Source organism: Dendrobates tinctorius, unplaced genomic scaffold (assembly GCF_039654945.1).
Source record: "Dendrobates tinctorius isolate UK_male_01 unplaced genomic scaffold, ASM3965494v1 ptg000203l, whole genome shotgun sequence".
NCBI classification, from domain to species: Eukaryota; Metazoa; Chordata; class Amphibia; order Anura; family Dendrobatidae; genus Dendrobates; species Dendrobates tinctorius.
Window position 1 is genome coordinate 25,001 of NW_027361870.1, and position 25,644 is coordinate 50,644.

Consider the following 25,644-nt stretch of genomic DNA (forward strand, 5'->3'; position numbering starts at 1 on the left):
CACAGATTCATCTCATCTATGACTCCACAGCAGTGGTCACTACTGAACATGTACATAAAGTGCAGCACAGATTCATCTCACCTACGACCCCACAGCACTGGTCACTACTGAGCATGTACATAAAGTGCAGCACAGATTCATCTCATCTACGACCCCACAGCACTGGTCACTACTGAGCATGTACATAAAGTGCAGCACAGATTCATCTCATCTACGACCCCACAGCACTGGTCACTACTGAGCATGTACATAAAGTGCAGCACAGATTCATCTCATCTATGACTCCACAGCAGTGGTCACTACTGAACATGTACATAAAGTGCAGCACAGATTCATCTCATCTACGACCCCACAGCACTGGTCACTACTGAGCATGTACATAAAGTGCAGCATAGATTCATCTCATCTACGACCCCACAGCACTGGTCACTACTGAGCATGTACATAAAGTACAGCACAGATTCATCTCATCTACGACCCCACAGCACTGGTCACTACTGAGCATGTACATAAAGTGCAGCACAGATTCATCTCATCTACAACCCCACAGCACTGGTCACTACTGAACATGTACATAAAGTGCAGCACAGATTCATCTCATCTACGACCCCACAGCACTGGTCACTACTGAGCATGTACATAAAGTGCAGCACAGATTCATCTCATCTACGACCCCACAGCACTGGTCACTACTGAACATGTACATAAAGTGCAGCACAGATTCATCTCATCTATGACTCCACAGCACTGGTCACTACTGAACATGTACATAAAGTACAGCACAGATTCATCTCATCTATGACCCCACAGCACTGGTCACTACTGAGCATGTACATAAAGTACAGCACAGATTCATCTCATCTATGACCCCACAGCACTGGTCACTACTGAACATGTACATAAAGTACAGCACAGATTCATCTCATCTATGACCCCACAGCACTGGTCACTACTGAGCATGTACATAAAGTGCAGCACAGATTCATCTCAGCTAAAATCCCCGATCCTTAGGACATTTCAGAACTTTCCACAGCCCTGTTTTTACTACACATTCACAGTGGGATATGGAATTTCTTTTTTATCATGGCAGTCCAGCAATTTTTGCACATTTAATGCAAAACTACCAGCAATATTCTAGCCATGTGTTAGATCCATACATTTTTCCCCATTTTATTCTGATACGCTCTGTCATGTGAACCCAGTAGTCCAGTATGTACTCTGATGTGTAGACGGGCTCAGTCTGTGAACTGTGTCCTCCTGGCCTCTCTACCCTCATGATTCTTCTGAATGTCCCTCCTTTATGTTAGTAATTATTTCTTCATTAAATAAGAGAGCAGTGCTATAATAAGGAAATCCATAGTGATTGGCTGCATAATTAACAATCCCATTCACACAGCTTCACACTGCCCACCTCCCTTTTGCTTTTAGGAGCGTGGACTGGGAGAAACCTATCACAAGCAGGATGCAGGGAGACAGACTGTATCTGCGTTGCATAAAAATGCTATCCGCTGCCTTGAGCTGTATTCAATGTGTCTAAGCCATTACCGCTTCCATCAGAGCAGATCCAGCAGAAGCATGTGCAGAGAGATGAGATGCCACCATGCTCTGTAAATTCAGAAGAGTCATTGTGAGTGTAGGCTGCAACCTAGACATGGCAGATTCACAAGTGGCAAATAAGATTCTCTTTATTATTCCTGCATTATGCTACACTATATAAGAGAAAATGCTAGAATTCTGATTTGGAGTGAGTTGTTTTCTTTCTTTTTCTGAGGAGGAGGAATATGATGCTGAGGACATCAAATGCTTCCTGTGCCATGCTCTTACCCCATAGAATAACTCTCTATAGTGCACATTGTTAGGAGATTGAAAAAAGACGATCCCTGCAAATCTAATCACTTATTAATGAGTGAAACTCCGACCTGCTCCAAGCTTCCATCTTGGGGTCCCCATAACAAACATTTCCTTTCTTCTCCTCTAGGGCACAGTCATAATTATTGCGAACCATGGTGACCGGATCGACATCCCGCCGGGTGCAGTATTAGAAAACAAAATAGTGTCTGGAAACCTTCGGATCCTGGATCACTGATCGCCTCGCTGCACAGACTTATTTTTTCCACGTTCTGTACAGTAACTCTTCACATGGATGGCTGGTTACCGGCTGGTCTGAGCTCTGTGATCTCCACCGTTCTGTCAGTATTGTAGTTCTGTGTTCTCTGTAGTCTTTATTTAAGAAAAAGCCCAACTTATATTTGGAAGCAATAAATAAAATATTTAGTAACGTAATAAAATAAATATACCCTGGTAATGTGCAATACCGTCCTGAATTGTGAAAAATAAAAGGACAAACCTAATCTTGTGTACGACTATTTTTCTTTCCTTTTGGAAGTTTGTGAGATCTCATAAAATGACTTTATATATCTCAATGTTCTAGATCCCATAATATACAGGTGCTTCTCACATAACTAGAATATCATCAAAAAGTTAATTTCAGTTCTTCAATACAAAAAGTGAATCTCATATATTATATACTGTCATTACAGAGTAATCTATTCCAAGTGTTTATTTCTGTTAATGTTGATGATTATGGCTTACAGCCATTGAAAACTCAAAAGTCATTATCTCAGTAAATTAGAATACTTTATAACACCAGCTTGAAAAAATGATTTTAAAATCCAAAACGTTGGCCTACTGAAATGTATGGTCAGTAAATGCACACAATACTTGGTTGGGGCTCGTTTTGCATCAATTACTGCATCAATGCAGTGTGACATGGAGGCGATCAGCCTGTGGCACTGCTGAGATGTTATGGAAGCCCAGGTTGCTTTGATAGCAGCCTTCAGATCATCTGCATTTTTGGATCTGGTGTCTCTCATCTTCTTGACAATACCCCATATTAAGGTCAGGCAAGTTTGCTGGCCAATCAAGCACAGTGATACTGTTGTTTGTAAACCAGGTATTGGTACTTTTGGCAGTGTGGACAGGTGCCAAGTCCTGCTGGAGAATGACATTTCCATCTCCAAAAAGCTTGACGGCAGAGGGAAGCATGAAGTGCTCTAACATGTCCTGGTAGACAGCTGCGCTGACTTTGGTCTGGATAAAACACAGTGGACCTACACCAGCAGATGACATGGCTCCCCAAACCATCACTGATTGTGGAAACTTCACTCTAGACCTCCAGCAGCTTGGATTGTGGTCTCTCCACTCTTCTCCAGACTCTGGGACCCTGCTTGCCAAATTAAATGCAAAATTTACTTTCATCTGAAAACAACACCTTGGACCACTGAGCACAAGTCCAGCTCTTTTTCTCCTTGGCCCAGGTAAGACACTTCTGGCGTTGTCTGTTGGTCATGAGTGGCTTGACACAAGGATTGCAACACTTGTAGCCCATGTCCTGGATACGTCTGTGTGTGGTGGTTCTTGAAGCAATCACTCCAGCAAGCAGTCCACGCCATGTGAATTTCCCCCAAATTTTTGAATGGACTTTCCTTAACAATCCTTTCAAGGCTGCGGTTATCCCGGTTGCTTGTGCACCTTTTTCTACCACACTTTTTCCTTTCACTCAGCTTTCCATTAATATGCTTGGATACAGCACTCTGTGTACACCCAGCTTCTTTAGCAATGGCCTTTTGTGGCTTCCCCTCCTTGTAGAGTGTGTCAGTGACTGCCTTCTGGTCATCTGTCAAGTCAGCAGTCTTCCCCATGATTGTGGAGCTACTGAAACAGACTAAGGCTATGTGCACATACTGCGGATTGGTCTACAGATTTTTATGATATTCTAGTTTAGTGAGAAGCACCTGTATGTCTATATTCTTATGCTTGAAATTGGCATGTCTAAAAAAAAAAAAAAAGTTACTGCAGTTTTATATCCTGGGAATATTTTCAGTCTACAAATTGTGAATTAACTTTGCCCAATTTCAATTTAACGCACGCCTCTGGTGATCTGCTTTCCTAACCTGTCTACGTACATTTTGTTTTAGAACTTAACATTTAAAGGGAATGTGTCATTGGAATATTGTCTATTATTTGAATCTGTGCATACATCATCTTTTTTAGGAAGATTCTGCCTCAATACGGTGCCATGTGCACATACACCATATCAGGCTTTTGGGTTTAAATGTTTGGGGGGTTTTTTCTTCACTTTTTTAGCAATTTTTTTTAATCTGTATTAAAACTGAAAATTAGAAATCTTTGTTTTCACATTGGCCTCTGGGGATATTGTACAGTCCTACTTATTGTGCTTTCAAGATATTAACATGCACATTAGCAGCAATACATTGATTCAGGCAATTGTATGGAAGCATCTAATGAGCGTATGCAGAGGTCATTGTGAAGAGAGGGAGCTGTATATGATCTATTGTGAATGGTGGGTTCTGTGTGATCAGCTTGGTATAGAGGTTTACCGGTCATTGAAATCCTGCCTGTGATGGAAAGGAAACTGCTGTAAACTGCCTGAAAGGACAAGAAACAAATCTAAAATGGCTCCATTGGCAAAAACATCAAGATTTCACCAACTTAATAAAAATTGATATGAAAAGAAAATTACCAGCTAAAGAAATCTGTAATACATAAACCTGATTTAAACAATAGATCCTTTTTTTTGATGATACATTCCCTTTAATCATGGCAATTTTTTTTGCTTTTGTGGGTTTTTTAATTTTTGCTACATTTAGTTCTACTACTTTGCGTCATACTTTATTGTTTCAGCTCTTTACGTCCTCCTTGCTGAAGTCGACGGCAACATCAGATTGACATTAAAGGGGTGGTCACTACTCTTCAACAATTTATTAATGGGCTTTGGGTGGTTTGAAGGTTTAAAAAAAAAAAAAAAATGCATCCTACTAGACCAGCTGCAGTCCTCTCCTCTGCTGGCATTCCAGGTCGGACCCTTTGTCTTAGTGGGTTGTCATGTGACCCTTTCTTCTGACTTTTACTGCAGCCTGTGACATTCGGTCCATCAGCTGCTGCTGATTATAGCAGTCATGTGACTCTGCGACCCCCCCCCCCCCGAATAGAAGAGGAACCTTGATGCCCGGTGAGGGATGATTGCAGCAATAGCAACAACAGTCCAGAAAGTGTTTTTTTTTTTTTTTGCGCTTAATTTTACTTGGAGGTCAAATAAATGTCTACATACTTCTCCTCTGCTGAGGCGTGAACCTGCGGATGTCACTGCAATTGATGCAGATTGTGACATTCAATATGTCTATTTTCCACATTTCTCTTGCAGTTTCTGTCCATAGAGTGTGTAATAGTTTTGTTATTTTTAACATTTCGCCATTACATCATGAGATCTGTGCGGTGACATTAGGTGTGGCTCCGGCCTATTCATTAAACTGGAATCTTGACAACAATGCCTTCTCGGAGAGGTGCGAGGGAAAGTCAGTGAGTAACGCTCCGTGCTATTACGTTTATGATGGTGAAAGATCTGAGTAATGCAATATACCTCTATCTACAGGGTGGGCCATTTATATGGATACACCTAAATGGGAATGGTTGGTGATATCAACTTTCTGTTTGTGGCACATTAGTATATGAGAGGGGGAAAACGTTTCAAGATGGGTGGTGACTAGTGTTGAGCATTCCGATACCGCAAGTATCGGAATTCCGATACCGACATCCGATTTTTTTTCAATATCGGGCATCGGAATCGGAAGTTCAAAGTTGATTGACAGCCGAAATGACGTCATCATGATGCGCGGTGTGTGCGCATCATGATGCGCCGTCATTTCGGGCCTTCCGGGGGGCTGTGCCGGCCTGCCGGGGGGCTGTGTGGACTGCCCGGGGTCTGTACCGGCCTGCCGGGGGGCTGTGCCGGCCTGCCGGTGGTCTGTGCACCCTGTGGGGGTCTGTACCGGCCTGCCGGGGGGCTGTGCACCCTGTGGGGGTCTGTACCGGCCTGCCGGGGGGCTGTGCTGATGTCCGGGGGTCTGTGCAGGCATCGTCCGATGGGACTACAAGTCACATCTGGCGATGCCTGCTACCATGACAGTGATTGACACATTAGCCAATGATGGGACAGTAGTAGTCCCATCATCCGGCTAATGTGTTAAATGTTAAAAAAAAAAAAATACTACATACATACTACATGCATGCTGCATACATACTACATGCTACATACATACCACATATATACTACATGCATGCTACATACATACTACATGCTACATACATACCACATATATACTACATGCATGCTACATACATACTACATGCTACATACATACCACATATATACTACATGCATGCTACATACATACTACATGCTACATACATACTACATATATACTACATGCATGCTACATACATACTACATACATACTACATATATACTACATGCATGCTACATACATACTACATGCTACATACATACTACATACATACTACATACATACTACATGCATGCTACATACATACTACATATATACTACATGCATGCTACATACATGCTACATACATACTACATATATACTGCATGCTACATACCACATGCATGCTACATACTACATGCTACATACATACTACATATATACTACATGCATGCTACATACATACTACATGCTACATACATACTACATACATACTACATGCATGCTACATACATACTACATATATACTACATGCATGCTACATACATACATACTACATGCATGCTACATACATACTACATGCATGCTACATACATACTACATGCTACATACATACTGCATATATACTAATGCATGCTACATACATACTACATGCTACATACATACTACATACATACTACATGCATGCTACATACTACATGCATGCTACATACATACTACATGCTACATACATACTACATATATACTACATGCATGCTACATACATGCTACATACATACTACATGCTACATATATACTACATACATACTACATGCTACATACATACTACATACATACTACATGCATGCTACATACTACATGCATGCTACATACATACTACATGCTACATACATACTACATATATACTACATGCATGCTACATACATGCTACATACATACTACATGCTACATATATACTAACTACATGCTACATACATACTACATACATACTACATGCATGCTACATACATACTACATATATACTACATGCATGCTACATACATACATACTACATGCATGCTACATACATACTACATGCTACATACATACTGCATATATACTAATGCATGCTACATACATACTACATGCTACATACATACTACATACATACTACATGCATGCTACATACTACATGCATGCTACATACATACTACATGCTACATACATACTACATATATACTACATGCATGCTACATACATGCTACATACATACTACATGCTACATATATACTACATACATACTACATGCTACATATATACTACATACATGCTACATACATACTACATGCTACATGCATGCTACATACATACTACATACATACTGCATGCTACATACATACTACATACATACTACATACATACTACATGCTACATATATACTACATGCTACATATATACTACATGCATGCTACATACATACTACATGCTACATATATACTACATACATACTACATATATACTACATGCATGCTACATACATACTACATGCTACATACATACATATATACTACATGCATGCTACATACATGCTACATACATACTACATATATACTACATACATACTACATGCTACATACATACTACATGCATGCTACATATATACTACATGCTACATACATACTACATGCATGCTACATACAATACATTCATACAATACATACATAGACATACAGTACATATAACATAGAGTAACATACTTACCAATACTTGTCACATTGTTCCCCGAAGCCATTGTCTTTTACGGAATAAATATTAACATAACAAACCACAAAAATACTCACCCATGATCCGAAGCAGTCCACGAGTGTGTCCCACGACGATCTTGGGTAGAGAACTGCAGCATCAGCTGATGCTGCCGCTCTCTACAGGCTGCAGGAATCCAATGACGGAAGGTAGGTATCCTTCCGCACTGTATTCCTCCGCCACTTAAAAAAAAAAAAAAGTCCCTAGTCTCACTTTATGGCAAAAGCTGCGTGGGAACTTTCTCACACAGCAATGTCAAAAGTGAGACTAGGGACTATTTTTTTTTTTTTTTAAGTGGCGGAGGAATACAGTGCGGAAGGATACCTACCTTCCGTCATTGGATTCCTGCAGCCCGTAGAGAGCGGCAGCATCAGCTGATGCTGCAGTTCTCTACCCAAGATCGTCGTGGGACACACTCGTGGACTGCTTTGGATCATGGGTGAGTATTTTTGTGGTTTGTTATGTTAATATTTATTCCGTAAAAGACAATGGCTTCGGGGAACAATGTGACAAGTATTGGTAAGTATGTTACTCTGTTATATGTACTGTATGTCTATGTATGTATTGTATGTAGCATGCATGTAGCATGCATGTAGCATGTATAGCATGTAGTATGTATGTAGCATGCATGTAGTATATATGTAGTATGTATGTAGCATGTAGTATGTAGCAAGTAGCATGTAGTATGTAGCAAGTAGCATGTAGTATGTAGCATGCATGTAGTATGTATGTAGCATGCATGTAGTATGTATGTAGCATGCATGTAGTATGTATGTAGCATGCATGTAGTATGTATGTAGCATGCATGTGGTATGTATGTGGCATGCATGTGGTATGTATGTGGCATGCATGTGGTATGTATGTGGCATGCATGTGGTATATATGTGGCATGCATGTGGTATATATGTGGCATGCATGTGGTATATATGTGGCATGCATGTGGTATATATGTGGCATGCATGTGGTATATATGTGGCATGCATGTGGTATATATGTGGCATGCATGTGGTATATATGTGGCATGCATGTGGTATATATGTGGCATGCATGTGGTATATATGTGGCATGCATGTGGTATATATGTGGCATGCATGTGGTATATATGTGGCATGCATGTGGTATATATGTGGCATGCATGTGGTATATATGTGGCATGCATGTGGTATATATGTGGCATGCATGTGGTATATATGTGGCATGCATGTGGTATATATGTGGCATGCATGTGGTATATATGTGGCATGCATGTGGTATATATGTGGCATGCATGTGGTATATATGTGGCATGCATGTGGTATATATGTGGCATGCATGTGGTATATATGTGGCATGCATGTGGTATATATGTGGCATGCATGTGGTATATATGTGGCATGCATGTGGTATGTATGTGGCATGCATGTGGTATGTATGTGGCATGCATGTGGTATGTATGTGGCATGCATGTGGTATGTATGTATGTAGCATGCATGTGGTATGTATGTATGTAGCATGCATGTATGTAGTATATATGTAGCATGCATGTATGTAGTATATATGTAGCATGCATGTAGTATGTATGTATGTAGCATGCATGTAGTATGTAGTATGTATGTATGTAGTATTTTTTTTTTTATTTTTTTTTTTTACATTTAACACATTAGCCGGATGATGGGACTACTACTGTCCCATCATTGGCTAATGTGTCAATCACTGTCATGGTAGCAGGCATCGCCAGATGGGACTTGTAGTCCCATCGGACGATGCCTGCACAGACCCCCGGACATCAGCACACCCCCCGGCAGGCCGGCACAGCTCCCCGGCAGGCCGGTACAGACCCCAACAGGGTGCACAGCCCCCCGGCAGGCCGGCACAGCTCCCCGGCAGGCCGGCACAGCTCCCCGGCAGGCCGGCACAGCCCCCCGGCAGGCCGGCACAGACCCCGGGCAGTCCGCACAGCCCACCGGCAGGCCGGCACAGCCCACCGGCAGAGACCCCCGGAAGGCCCGTACAGACCCCCGAGAGGCTGTACAAGGGCAGGAAAGGGTTTTTCCAATTCCGATACCGGAAGTCTCATAGACTTGAATGGGACTTCCGGTATCGGCATCGGCGATACCGATACTTTTTTTAAAGATCGGCCGATCCATTCCGATCCGATATTTTGAAGTATCGGACGGTATCGCTCAACTCTAGTGGTGACCATGGTGGCCATTTTGAAGTCAGCCATTTTGGATCCAACTTTATTTTTTCCAATGGGAAGAGGGTCATGTGACAAACTTATTGAGAATTTCACAAGAAAAACAATGGTGTGCTTGGTTTTAACGTATCTTTATTCTTTAATTATTTACAAGTTTATCACCACTTATAAAATGTGTTCAAAGTGCTTCCCATTGTGTTGGATTGCCAATGCAACCCTCTTCTCCCCCTCTTGACACACTAATAGCAACACCGCAGAAGAAATGCTAGTCTAAGGGGGTCAGATTCCTTGTAAGAATCCTCGGACCTGACACCCATAATGTGGTGGTGCACCATCTTGCTGGAAAAACACAGGGAACGTGCCATCTTCAGTGCAGTGGACGTTGGGCACTCAGATCATCCTCATGGAGTCAGTTTCTAACCGTTTGTGCAGACACATGCACATTTGTGGCCTGCTGGAGGTCATTTTGCAGGGCTCTGGCAGTGTTCCTCCTTGCACAAAGGCGGAGGTGGCGGTCCTGCTGCTGGGTTGTTGCCCTCCTATGGCCCCCTCCACTTCTCCTGGTGTACTGGCCTGTCTCCTGGTAGCGCCCCCAGCCTCTGGACACTACGCTGACAGACACAGCAAACCTTGCTACAGCTCGCATTGATGTGCCATCCTGGATGAGCTGCACTACCTGAGCCACTTGTGTGGGTTGTAGAGTCCGTATCATTCTACCACGAGTGTGAAAGCACAACCAACATTCAAGTGACCAAAACATCAGCCAGAAAGCATTTATACTGAGATGTGGTCCCCACCTGCAGAACCACTCCTTTATTGAGGGTGTCTTGATAATTGCCAATAATTTCCATCTGTTGTCTGTTCCATTTGCACAACAGCATGTGAAATTGAATGTCAATCAGTGTTGCTTCCTAAGTGGACAGTTTGAATTCACAGAAGTTTGATTTACTTGGAGTTATATTCTGTTAAGTGTTCCCTTTATATTTTTGAGCAGTGTACTTTTCCTCTGATTGTCCTGGTTTTGGCTTAGAAATGCTGCTGTAGAATGCTGACCAAATATTGAATGTCTGAATGTGGCCTTGGGAGTTTTATCGGTTTTCCTTTCCCCCATGACTGCACCAGACGAGAGAGGAGCCTGCTGAATAAGAGCTGAACCTCTCTAGGTTTAGTTGGTTTACTATCCTTGAGGGGGAACATATTTCTGAATACTAGGTGCGGGGGATATAAGAAAAAGCTTACCCAGGCCTGGCCCGTTGTCCTGTAATTGCTCTGAGCGTGGAGCGCCGGTGTTGGGGCCTGGAGGCGCCACTGCCAGTCCAGTGGGGGCTTCTCTCTGCACAAACGACGGAGACATTCCATGTGTCTGCCTGACACTGCTTCTACCCGAGTCTGTGCATGCTTGGGGCATGCTGGAATTGGCATGTCCTAATGTCGAGTGCGCTTGTGACTTTTCACCTGGAAGTGGTAACTTCACTTCTGGAGGGGCCGTGGAAGTGGAGAGAGAAGCTGTTGGCTGGTCCTTCACTTAAATGGAGTTCTGATTGCTAGAAAGCGAGCTTTGCCCAAGTAGATGGGGAGCACATCTGAGAGACTGTGTAGTTCAGGGTGTTTGGTCAGAACACTAGAAGGGGAGTTCCTCCAAAATGAAAGAACTTCTGGCAGTGAAGTACGTGGTGAAGAAATTTCTCTCCTCTCCAAAGTTGCCATGTTCGATTGTCTGATAGTTGATGTAAGCCGCCATTGTTCGTATCCTATCAGAGGGCAACACGATCTTGCTCCATGATGTTGGCAACAGAGGAGATTTTCTAATTGGCAAAAAAGTATTTATTAGCAGCGTTGCATATAAAGGGGAAAAGGAACGAAAGGGAAGACTTTCTAAGCCTCAATCGACTGACGGATTCAGTGCCCATTCCCCTTGTCTGTCTTTCAACAAATAGTAGATTTATTGGGACTTCCAAGTATAGACTTGTTTGAAAACAGACGGAGCAGGAAGGTAAAAAAAAATCAGCTTGTTAAATCTGAGAAAAACCTCATGCAGTAGATGCCTTCCAGATTACATGGAACTTCAATCTAGCCTATGCCTGTCCACCAGTAGTGCTGATCCCAGCGGTACTCAGGAAGATAACGGAGGACCGGTTACCATAATCCTGATAGCCCCACTCTGTCCCAAAAGACTGTGGTTGTAATAGATGAGGCTAATGTTGATCTCTGATCCACTGATCTTTATCAGAGCTACTGTATCTACTCATCAATGGTCCAGCGGATCTTCACTTGACAGCCTGGATTTTGAAAGGTCACTGCTAATTCAGAGATGGGTTTTCTGGAAGTTTAGTATTCACTTAAGAGGAGGAAACTGATAACAACAAAGATATATGGCAGGACCTGTAAAAAGTTCCTGTTTAGTTCAGGAAAAAGTCTGGTTGAATTTATCCTAGAATTTCTATAAAAAGGATTCAAGCTTGGGATATCCACCAGGAAGTGCAGATCTCTGCCTTAGGGGCGTTATATAGCTATTATCTAGTGGGCAAAAGATGGGTAATTAGACTTATTAAAGCATGTGATAGGTCAAGACCAATTCCTAGATTCCACTTTGGGATCTGAACCTGATGCTGGAGCCGTTAAAAATCTTACCTTGAAGTCAGTGATTTTGATAGCACTGATTTCAGCCTGCAGAGTCAGTGATATCCAAGCCTTGTCAGTTAAATCCCCCTTAAATTTTGGGTTATTCTAAGACCATATCCAGCCTACCTTCCAAGAGTGGCCATGAAATTTCATACTGTCAGGAGAGTATTCTTCCCACCTTTCGTGCTAATCCTAGGAGCCCAAAGGAGGAAAAAATTCACACCCTGGCTATCTGGAGGTCCTTGATAACAATACATATTGGTAACAAAACCATGGAGCAAAAGTCAGTCATTTGTTTCCTTCCAAGCACGTAGGAAATGTCTAAAGGGGGTTTTACACATAGCGATATCGCTAGCACGGCACCGATTTTGTGAAGTTATAGCGATATCGCTATGTGTGATACTTACCTCCGACCGGCTCCCCCGCTGTCCATCGCTGATCGCGCGAGAACGTCCAGCTCCATTTCTCGTCGGGCGCTTCCTGCTGTGACGACGAGCGACGCGTGGAGGCGGGTGGGAGGACGTCAGGATCGCTGTGTGTGAAAGGTATCGTGCGCTGCGTCGCTGCTGCATCGCTGTGAGATCTGCCTGTGTGACAGCTCACTAGCGATCATTTAGCGATGCACCAGCGATCCTGACCAGGTCGGATCGCTGGTTGGATCGCTGGTGCATCGCTAAATGTAAAGGGGCCTTAAGGTCTTGAGAGGTACTTTAGCTAGATGGATTAGGGAAGCCATTAAGTTGGCCTACTCCTCATAAAAGCTCATCCTATTCAAGCTTCCTAGGCAGAGAAGGTGGATGTGTATCTACCAGATACAGTTGTGCTCAAAAGTTTACATACCCAGGCAGAATTTTTGCTTTCTTGGCCTATTTTCAGAGAATATGAATGATAACACCAAAATGTTTTCTCCACTCATGGTTAGTGGTTGGGTGAAGCCATTTATTGTCAAACTACTATGTTTTGTCTTTTGAGCACAACTGTATGTAAGGTGGCAACATGGTCCTCTCCGTCAACTTTCTGTAAGCACTATAGGCTTGATCTGACCACCTCTGCTGATCTGTCCTTTGGAAGAAGAGTTCTACAATCAGTGGTCCCTAACTAGGGTGGATTTGTTTTCTCTGTAAATCTCTTGTCGTGGTGTTGTCATGGGGAATGGAAAACACGAAATTGCTTACCGGTAATGGGATTTTCCAGACCCATGACAGCACCCTATATTCCCCCGGCACTGGTATGGGTGTGCACTAATTGAATACTAGGTGTATAGTTCAGATGGTGTTTATGGTCTGGTGACGGTACTGGTAACTGTTTTGGGGGTCCTCTTATGCTCTGTAACCCAACTGATGCAGGAGAGAGGTGTCGCCTTTTTTATCCAGTAGGTTCCTATCCTTGATGAGTGGATCCTCTCCTCTCATGTGGTGCTGTCATGGGCTCTGGAAAATCCCATTACTGGTAAGTAATTTGGTCTTTTTAATGACGCTTTTTGAAGAAAACGAAAAAAACAATGCAGACAGATGTTGCAGTAATGTCACTTGGAAATTAAAAAAGTCATTAGTGAAGATTTTATGTGCTTCTTTACTTTTTTATTTCTAATATAGTTAAGACAATTATGCAGTACCTGGTGTGGATTGTGCACCGGTCCAGTTAACTAAAAAAAAAAAAAAAAAAAAAAAATTGTACCTGTGCATGATCAAACTGAATTCCGAGTCCTATAGTTGGAACCAAGGTGTTTACTACCCACAAAAACAAAACTGGATCGCTTCTTTCTCATGTCAGTGTTCAAACACATACATGACCATGGCCAATGCCAAACTGTCTGTATCAACAACACACGAGCCAACAATATATATTGCGCCATCTAGTGACAAAGCGTACTCTAATATAGAAAAAAAGTGGACTGTTTCACACCTACTAAATATCTGTTCTACACTTACGGTAATGATCTTGTGGAGATTTTGCTGCAGAGGGTAATATCTGCAATATAACAGCCGCTGGGGATTTTGTCATATCCCATTTAACTACACATTTTCTGTGCCTTCTTTGTGTGGAACCTGCAATGTTTGAACAAGACCTATGTCCTTATTCGTTTCCTGTATAAGGCAGTGTTCACATGGAGTGTTGTTTTTTATTTAAATAAAAAGTTGCTTCTTACAGTACCAGCAAAAGCTAGGACATTTCAAAAAGCTCATGCAGAGCTCTGCAAAGGAATACGTGGATTTCGTCCTCGCTGCCCAAATGATGAAATTCCAGAAGGTTAATAATGTTTGACAGTGGTTTATTCTACGCGTTTCAAGGTTTTTTTGCAACCTCTTCTTCAGGAAATACCAGGTGGTTCTTGGTGTTTTTGAAGGGTTTTTTTTCACCCATAAAATGCAACAACCAAGTGGAAAAATAAAAGCACTTTTTTTTTCAGCATTTTCGGTGAATAAATCCAGCTTTATTAAACACATTGCAGACAAAGCACAAATGTAATCTAGAACAACAACAAAAAAAACAGCGAAAATGTGGAAAATTTTACGACCAAAAGAGACTGTTCTTGTTGCAGAAAGAAATGCACCAAAAACTCAGCATGTGAACATGGCCTAATTCGATATTGTAAAAAAGTGTCTTTTCATAGAAAAATTTAGCAAGACAGACTGTAATATATTTAAAGGGAATCTGTCACCTATTTTTTCGCATATAAGATGCGGCCACCGCCATCAAGGGCCTTATCTACAGCATTCTGTAGGTCGGCCGCCTTCCATCTTCTAGCGATGACGTCCTCTCCTTTGCTTCCCATCGCGGCTTCAGCTCAGGTGTACTGCTCTGACCTGTTGAGGGCAGAGCAGAGTACTGCAGTGCGCAGGCGACGGGAAAGGTCGGAGAGGTCCGGTGCCTGCGCACTGCAGTACTCTGCTCTGCCCTCAACAGGTCAGAGCAGTACACCTGAGCTGAAGCCGCGATGGGAAGCAAAGAACCTAACGTCATCGCTAGAAGATAGGAGGCGCCAGACTGGACCGCGACACCCATAGGACCCAGTGAGTATAATCTAACTTGCTTTTCTTCTCTTTCAGGTTACATCGGGGGCTTATCTACAGCATTACAGAATGCTGTAGATAAGGCCCCTGATGGCGGTGGCCGCATCTTATATGCGAAAAAATAGGTGACAGACTCCCTTTAAAAAAAAAAAAAACACACACTACAAGGCAAATGGTTTGAACACATCCCTTCAGGTTCTATGCGTTACACCTCTACTTCTCAACACCAAGATAAAACTATCACTGATGCTTTGGACTCCATAGCTGAGTGTCTCGCTTTAAGTAGGCAAACCAATAAAAGCACCAGAAATGCTGTTTGGAAAAGTTACTGGAATTGCAACAAATCCATCTGCCGCATGCAATGATAATGAGTATGTCTGCAGTAGGGGAAAAGCAAAACACAACAGCTGAAAAATAGTAAATAATAGAATACAGATGAAAATCCGTTCCCGACCTAAATATTCTACTGTTGCTACAGGACGGTATTTCGGTTCTGAACTATTCTTTTAATTTAATGTTTTGTGTTTTTTTCATCCGTTCTCTTTCACACTCGGTGAGGACTGTCTCTACGAGCACTGGGCTGTTAATGTTGTTGTACTTGTTCTGCTCCTTCTGCTTTTTCGTTACCTGACATTTTAATTTTCTTTTGTTAAACATGTCGGCTTCATTTATAAAAGTGTCCAAAAGGTAACAAGGCACAGTAAGAGCTGCCGAGAGTGCGGAGGCGGAAGTTTTATAATGCATGTTTCTGGAAAATGTACTGACAGCTTTTTATGACCCCAGTTGACGTATTGTGTGTGGTCAATATTTTAATTAATGTGATTGTCTTACATTTATAGGTATCCAGCCAACAAATGCAAAGTCTTTTCAATAAAGTTCCAGCTCCTCTTTTGTATAATATCGCTCTGTGGTGATGCCTCACAATGCTTCAGATAATAATTGGTCTAATAGTTTAGCACTGAGACACAAGCAGCAGTGGGTCCACCAGTGTAAAGGCCCCATCTCACATAACAAGATCGTTAGCGAGATCGCCGAAACGTCACAGATTTTGTGACGCGCCAGCAATCTCGCTTTGTGTCACACACAGCAGCGACTGGCCCCCCGCTGGATAGCGCTGATCGTGCTCGAATGTCCTGGGCCATTTTTTTTATCGTTGGCGTCCCGCTGTCCAGCATGCATCGCTGTGTTTGACGCCGACGAGTGACCTCGTTGGCGACGCCGAACTCAGGGACGCAGCGGGAATCGTCAGAATAGCTGCTGTGTGACAAGGTCCCAACGACCGCCGAGGTCGTTATACGGATCGCCGTATCGTTGAGTAGAACTGCCTGTTTGACAGCTTACAAGTGGCCATGTAGCGACACACCAGCGATCCTTACCAGGTCGTATCGTTGCCGGGATCGCTGGAGCGTCGCTATGTGAAACGGGACCCTAAGGCTCTGTTCACCCGGCCGTCAGATGCTTTGTTGTATGCCATGATTGGCATTTGTCACACTTCCTGTAAAGAATTGTCATAAAATATAAGGTAACCACAACAAAACCCAACAATATTAGTCAATAGGGTTTGTTGAGCACCAGTGGTATCTGGCCTAGTTTGGATCTGGCAGTTTTGTGGATTCCCTTTATGAACAGACGTCCCACTGGTATTGTGAATATAGCCTAGCTAGGATGTGGCCCCCAAAGACCCACTACCATTGCGACCACACAGTTTTCTGTGGCTTTCAGATCATACTGGAAGTTGTAGTTTTGCACCAGTTGAAAGGCCATATTAAGGAACAATGGTCTATAGCAGTGTTTCCCAAACTCCAGTCCTCACAGGTCATGTTTTCAGGATTTCCTTTGTATTGCACAGATGGTGGAAGTATCATCAAGGCATCAGGAATTCTCTCACCTGTGCAACTCTATGGAAATCCTGAAAAAATTACCCGTGGGGGCCGTGAGGACTGGAGTTCGGGAAACACTGGTCTATAGGAACAGTTTCAAACTTGGTCGGGACAGTGGGCCACATACAGAAAAATTTGAAGTTGGTGGACGAGGCGATGATTTTTTTCTCCAATAACCCCCCACAACCGCACCACAGGAGGATGTCACCTCACCCTATTAGGGGCAGGAAGCACAAAAAGATCAAATAGTCCCTCCCGCATCCCCTCTCCAGTGTTCTTTCCTGTTCCTAGTGGGATGTAGAGGTCATTCTGAGTGCTCTGTACCGGCGGTAGAAACCGAAGGGGGGGAGATTAGCTAGCCGGGCAGCAAGAGATCAATTGGGCTTACCTCTCCTCTCCAGACGCTGCGCCTGTCTCCAAGATGGACTCGGGACTCCCTTTCCAGTCCGTGCCTGAGGTAAGTTCTGGGGGTGTTCTGCAGGCTGGAGGCCTCCCTGAGCTCTCCAGCCCAATCCCCCCCCATGACCTTTGCTGGACCTGGGAAGTCTGGTAGAAGGTTTACACAGTAAAATATCGATATTTTCAGATGATATAAAACTATGTAAAGCAGTCAATACAAGAGAAGATAGTATTCTGCTACAGATGGATCTGGATAAGTTGTAAACGTGGGCCGAAAGGTGACAGATGCAGTTTAACAATGATAAATGTAAGGTTATACACATGGGAAGAAGGAATCAATATCACCATTACACACTGAACGGGAAACCACTGGGTAAATCTGACATGGAGAAGGACTTGGGGATCCTAGTTAATGATAAACTTACCTGGAGCAGCCAGTGCCAGGCAGCGGCTACCAAGGCAAACAGGATCATGGGGTGCATTAAAAGAGGTCTGGACACACATGATGAGAGCATTATACTGCCTCTGTACAAATCCCTGGTTAGACCGCACATGGAGTACTGTGTACAGTTTTGGGCACCGATGCTCAGGAAGGATATAATGGAACTAGGGCGAGTACAAAGGAGGCCAACAAAATTAATAAAGGGGATGGGTGAACTACAATACCCAGAGAGATTAGCAAAATTAGGATTATTTAGTCTAGAAAAAAGACGACTGAAGGGCGATCTAATAACCATGTATAAGTATATAAGGGGACAATACAAATATCTCTCCGAGGATCTGTTTATACCAAGGAAGGTGACAGTCACAAGGGGGCATTCTCTGCGTCTGGAGGAGAAAAGGTTTTTCCACCAACATAGAAGAGGATTCTTTACTGTTAGAGCAGTGAGAATCTGTAATTTCCTGCCTGAGGAGGTGGTGATGGCGAACTCAGTCAAGGGTTCAAGAGAGGCCTGGATGTCTTCCTGGAGCGTAACGATATTGTATCTTACAGTTAATAGGTTCTTTAGAAGAACGTAGATCTGGGAATTTATTCTGACGGAATATAGGCTGAGCTGGATGGACAAATGTCTTTTTTCGGCCTTGATACCTATGTTACCATGTTACCCCCTTGGCATTTTTTTGGGGGGGTGGTTTTCCTACCTCACAATCTGGAATTCATTGGGGGGTTATGGAGGATTTGCATCAGTTCATGTAAAGAGCATGCCTACAACGATGAATATTTGTTTGCTTCACAATTAAAAGATCAAAAGGACAAAATTACTGAAACAGTCAGTGTGCAGAACTATTCACCTCCTAAAGACAGAAATTCGTAGAGCTTCATTTTGCGGTAATTACAGCTGCAGGTCGCTATGGATGAGTCTCTATGAGCTTTCCACCTCTTGCCAATGGAATTTTTACCCATTCCTCAAGGCAAAACTGATCCTTTTCCTTCAGGTTAGATGGTTTCCTCTGGTGAACAGCAATCTTCATGTTTGACCACAGATTCTCAATTGGATTAAGGTCTGGACTTTGACTAGGCCGCTCCAAAACATTTACACGCTACCCCTTAAATCACTCGAGTGTTGCTTTAGCGGTATGCTTTGGGTCATTGTCTTGTTGGAAGGTGAATCACAGTCACAGATCATTGACAGACAGAAACAGATTTTACTCAGAAACATCCCTGTATTGCACACCATCCATCTTCCCCTTGACTCAGACCATTGTCCCTGTCACTACCACTGAAAAACATCCCAGTAGCATGATGCTGCCATCATGTTCTACTGCAGGGATATGGTGTTCATGGAGTGATGGGCTGTGTTGGTTTGGTGCCAGATTTAGTGTTTACCTTTGTGCCCAAAACTTCAGTTTTGGTGACATCTGATCACAGCACCTTCCTCCTATACATTTGGGGAGTCTCCCACCTGCCTTTTGGCAAACTCAAAATGAGCCTTACAGCTTTTGTGTGTAAGTAAAGGATTTTTTTCTGCCACCTCTTCCATAAAGGACTCATCTATGGAGTGTACAGCTTATTGTGGTGGTATGGACAGACACTCCAGTCTCTGCTTGGGAACTCTGCAGCTCCTTCAGGGTTACTTTTGGTCTCTGTGCTGCATCTCAGATTAATGCCCTTCTTGCCCGGGCAGATTGTTTTGGTGGGCGGCCCTCACTTGGCATGTTTGTTGTGGTACCATGTTCTTTCCATTTGAAGATAATGGAGTTAATGGTGCTCTGGGGGATCCTCAGAGATTCGGTGATTTATTTTTTTTTGATAACCCAACCCTGACTTGTTCTTCTCAACAACTTTGTTTCTGACTTGGTTGAAGATTTTCTTGGCCTTCATGGTGTTTGGTTAGCAGTGCCTCTTGCTTAATGGTGTTGTGACCTTTCAGAAAATGTAAAGTGTATATACTGTCAAACCATGTGACCATTAGATTGCACACAGGTGGACTTCTTTTCACTAAGCATGCGACTCATTAAGGTAATTTTTAGGGACTTCATCGTAAAAGGGGTGAATATATATTTACATGCCAATTTTTTAGTTATTTTTCCCATAAATTTAATTTATGCCTATATTTTTCTCACTTCACCAATTTAGACTATTTAGTGCTGATGCATCACACATAAATCAGGTTACAAAAATATTTAAACACAGGTTGTAATGTAATAAAAGAGGTAAAAACCCAAGGGGGTTGAATACTTTGCAAGCCCCTGTATTTGAGGAGGTGTCAAGAGATTTACCCAGAAATGTACAAAGATTACAGATTGTGGATGGTCTTGTCAATCATTGTTAGTGTTTTGAACAGAATATATGTGGGCAATGTAAAGGCTGAGAAGGTATTGGCAGAGCGGAGAGGTGGATTTACTGGGCAATAGAGTTGACAATAGATTCCAGTCATGCAAGGTGGAGGCCACAGAGTACTGCGAACGTTGCAATAATCTTGCCATGAGATATTGAGAGAATGTACGAACCATAACAATGAGGAAAGAAATGTTCTAGAGGAAGGCATGGGAGATGTTGGTAACAGCATTGATATACAACTTGAATGAAAAGGGCAGAGTCCAAGGTTACCCCAAGGAAGCAGACCCGTAAGACGGGAAAGTGTGATCAACCAGCTTGAACTACTCTGATGAATCTGGCACATTTTAAATCGAACCAATTCTTACACAAAAATCATGCAAGAAGGAATAAGCCAAAAATTAATAAAATCTCAATTTTTTATTAGAAAGAATTATTTAAAAATTGTAGTAAAGCAAGAAAATTTCCAAAGAACATGCCAAGGTAAGTGCTTACACCAGAAAAAATATCTCAATAGCAATGTAGTGCAATTTCTACAGAACAAATTTAAGGTTCTCAACAATAATATATAATATAGTCATATGTTAAAGTTTGGGCACCCCTATTAATGTTAACCTTTTTTCTTTATAACAATTTTGGTTTTTGCAACAGCTATTTCAGTTTCATATATCTAATAACTGATGGACTCAGTTATATTTCTGGATTCAAATGAGGTTTATTGTACTAACAGAAAATGTGCAATCTGCATTTTAACAAAATTTGACCGGTGCAAAAGTATGGGCACCTCAACATAAAAGTGACATTAATATTTCGTAGATCCTCCTTTTGCAAAAATAACAGCCTCTAGTCGCTTCCTGTAGCTATTAACCCCTTCACTACCAAGGGTGGTTTGCACGTTAACTCCCGGGCCAATTTTTACAATTCTGACCACTGTACCTTTATGAGGTCATAACTCTGGAACGCTTCCATGGATCCCGGTGATTCTGACATTGTTTTCTCGTGACATATTGTACTTCATGTTAGTGGTAAAATTGCATTCAAATAACTTGCGTTTATTTGTGAAAAAAACGGAAATTTGGCGAAAATTTTGAAAATTTCGCAATTTTCCAACTTTGAATTTTTATGCCCTTAAATCACAGCGATACGGCACACAAAAAACTTAATACATAACATTTCCCACATGTTTACTTTACATCAGCACAATTTTGGAACCAAAATTTTTTTTTGTTAGGAAGTTATAAGGGTTAAAAATTGACCAGCGATTTCTCATTTTTGCAACACCATTTTATTTTTAGGGACCACATCACATTTGAAGCCACTTTGAGGGGTCTATATGATAGAAAATACCCAAAAGTGACACCATTCTAAAAACTGCACCCCTTAAGGTGCTTAAAACCACATTCAAGAAGTTTATTAACCCTTTAGGTGCGTCACAGGAATTTTTTGAATATTAAAAAAAAAAATGAACATTTAACTTTTTTTCACAAAAAAAATACTTCAGGTTCAATTTTCTTTATTTTACCAAGGGTAACAGGAGAAATTGGACTGCAAAAGTTATTGTGCAATTTGTCCTGAGTGCGCTGATACCTGATATGTGGGGGGGAACCACTGTTTCGGCGCATGGCAGACCTCAGTAAGGAAGGAGCGCCGTTTGACTTTTTCAATGCAAAATTGGCTGGAATTCAGATCGGACGCCATGTCGCGTTTGGAGAGCCTCTGATGTACCTAAACAGTGGAAACCCCCCCAAGTGACCCCATTTTGGAAACTAGACCCCCCAAGGAACTTATCTAGATATGTGGTGAGAACTTTGAACCCACAAGGGCTTCACAGAAGTTTATAACGTACAGCAGTACAATTAAAAAATCATATTTTTTCCACAAAAATGATCTTTTCACCCCCAATTTTTATTTTTCCAAGGGTAACAGGACCCTAAAAGTTATTGTGCAATTTGTCCTGAGTATGCTGATACCCCATATGTGGGTGTAAATGACTATTTGGGCGCATAGCAGAGCTCGGAAGGGAAGCAGCGCCATTTGACGTTTTTGGCTAGAATTGAGATCGGACACCATGTCGCGATTGGAAAACCCCTGATGTACCAAAACAGTGGAAACCCCCCACAAATGACACCATTTTGGAATCTAGACCCCCCAAGGAACTTATCTAGATGTGTGGTGAGAACTTTGAACCCCCAAGGGCTTCACAGAAGTTTATAACGTACAGCAGTACAATTAAAAAATCATATTTTTTCCACAAAAATGATCTTTTCACCCCCAATTTTTATTTTTCCAAAAGTAACAGGACCCTAAATGATATTGTGCAATTTATCCTGAGTACGCTGATACCCCATATGTGGGTGTAAACCACTATTTGGGCGCATGGCAGAGCTCGGAAGGGAAGCAGCGCCATTTGACGTTTTTGGCTCGAATTGAGATCGGACACCATGTCGCGTTAGGAAAGCCCCTGATGTACCAAAACAGTGGAGACCCCCCACAAATTATACCATTTTGGAAACTATACCCCCCAAGGAACTTATCTAGATGTGTGGTGAGCACTTTGAACCCCCCAGTGCTTCACTGAAGTTTATAACGTCCGGGCGTGAAAATAAAAAAATCGTATTTTTTCCACAAACCATCATCTTTTAGTCCCCATTTTTTTATTTTCCCAAGGGTAACAGGAGAAATTGGACCCCAAAAGTTGTTGTCCAATTTGTCCTGAGTATGCTGACACCCCATATGTGGGAGAAAACTACTGTATGGGGACACGTCGGGGCTCGGAAGGGAAGTAGTGACGTTTTGGAATGCAGACTTTGATGGAATGGTCTTTTTTTTTTTTTTTTTTTTATCAATTAGTGTTTATTAAAGATTTTCAAAACAATACAGTGCCATCAAACAGTAATAACAGTAACAGTAACAGAGGTTAACCAAAAATGACCAGAAATAAGTAAGGAAAAGAAAAAGAAGTAGGGGAGAGAAGCGGGAGGAGGGGGTAGGAACGGTAAGGGGAATAGGGGGAAGAGGAAAGGAGTATAGGCATTCACAAGGCACTGTCTAGCAGTTCAGTTATAGACAAGGGTTCCTGGCAAACTATGGCAAAATGAGAATATTATGTCAAGGTGGAGCGGGTTAATAGAGGAATGACCACTATGTAACCAGGGGTGCCAAATATTCTGTCTTTTGGTTTTGGCAGTCATGGAGTGAGCCAAGGCGAGTTCATATTGGCAGTGGACATTAAGTTTATCAATTAATTCACTAATATTGGGAGAATTAGTGTCTTTCCATCTTGAGGCGACTAATAACCTGGCAGCTATTAGAATATGTGATAGTGTACCTCGAAGTATGTGTGGAATTTCCTCCAGGCCAATGTGAAGAATGGCCTGCCTAGGTGACAGATTCAGCTGGATCCCCAAGACCTGTGCAATTAAAAGGTCCATATCTCTCCACCAGGGCCGAAGAATTGGACACGACCACCAGGCGTGTTCCAGAGTTCCCCTGTGACCGCAACCCCTCCAACATTTGTCCGACCCGGCAGGGTCATAGTGAGCCACCTGAACCGGATATTGATACCATCTAAGGTGTACTTTTTTTAATTGTTCGAGATGATTGACGCAGGCAGATACCCGTAACACCTCACCCAGCCCCCCCTCCCAGTCTATCGGGTCAGATAGGAAGTTCAAGTCCTGTTCCCACTTGATCATATATGGCAGTTTAACATCTTCTGCTGGGTCGTTTAAGGCTTTATATAATATTGAAATTCCCTTCGGGCCAGAGTCAGGCAACAAGAAATAACCATTAACCCTGTTATTTAAATGTGAGTTGAGAAAAGGCGAGTTTGGGGAATTATGAAGTAGATGACGTATTTGCAAGTATTGATAGAAATATCTTCGGATATTCGGGAAGTTAGAGGCCAAGTGGTCAAAGGGGACAAGGCCAGTGGCACCCAATATCTGCCCTAATGTTACGATTCCAGCACCAACCCAAGGCTGGAGATTAAGAAATGGGATGTGTGTCTCAAGGGCTTTTAGGGATAGGGAATCATGAGATAATTTAATCAGGGAAGGGACCAGTGCCCTCCAGTAGTGGAGCGCGGTTTTCATGGTTGGTAAGGTAGGGGAATAATCAGTGATTGCAATTGATTCAGCCTCAAGAATTGTGCGGGTAGATCTAGTTTTGGCATAGTAGTTCTCTATTTGGAGCCATCTATGGTCTTTGTCCGCCTGCCACCAATCTCTGAGTCCAGTTAGTATGGCCGCTCTATGGTACAGCAGGAGGTTCGGCATTCCCAGCCCTCCCCGTTTGAACGGATAGTACATCAAGGTCCTAGAGATTCTAGATTTTTTGTGTGACCAAATAAAATTGTATGACATAGTTTGTAATTTCAAAATCAAACGTTTGGGGATTTTTAATGGGATACACCTAAGGAGATACAGTATTTTAGGCAGGATCATCATTTTGAAAACATTAATCCTTGCAATCCAGGACGTCATAACCATGTGAAAATGGTCAAGTTGTGACTTAACCTGTGTGATCAACTTAGAGAAATTCTTCTCGACAATCTGTTCAGAACCCGTCAATATAACTCCCAAGTACGGGATACCCTCTGTCATCCATGTAAATGGAAATTCTGCTTCCATTTTTGACTTGGCCGCGCATGGAACCGCCACCGGAAACAACAAGGAATTCGTGGGATTCAACCTGTAATATGACACATTACTGAATTCCCCGAGTTCCAAGATAATAGCTGTCAAGGATGTCTCCAAGTTTACACAGGACAGGACAACATCATCAGCATATAGGCCAATTCTGTGCTCCATCTGTCCAACCCTGATTCCGGTGATATTAATAGAAGTTCTTATGCGCTCAGCAAGCGGCTCCATGCACAGTGCAAAGATAATAGGAGAGAGTGGGCAAC

The 25,644-nt window shown here is 42.4% G+C and overlaps 1 protein-coding gene across 1 annotated transcript in view; it reads left to right on the forward strand.

The window, feature by feature from the left end:
* LOC141057229 (UTP--glucose-1-phosphate uridylyltransferase) overlaps window positions 1-2,351 on the forward strand; it is a 16,979-nt gene extending 14,628 nt beyond the window's left edge. The window contains exon 7 of the mRNA XM_073553757.1: window positions 1,979-2,351. Within this exon, the coding sequence (XP_073409858.1) occupies window positions 1,979-2,086 (108 nt within the window). The 3' untranslated portion in view covers window positions 2,087-2,351. The remainder of the gene's footprint in view (window positions 1-1,978) is intronic.
* Window positions 2,352-25,644: the final 23,293 nt, after the last annotated feature.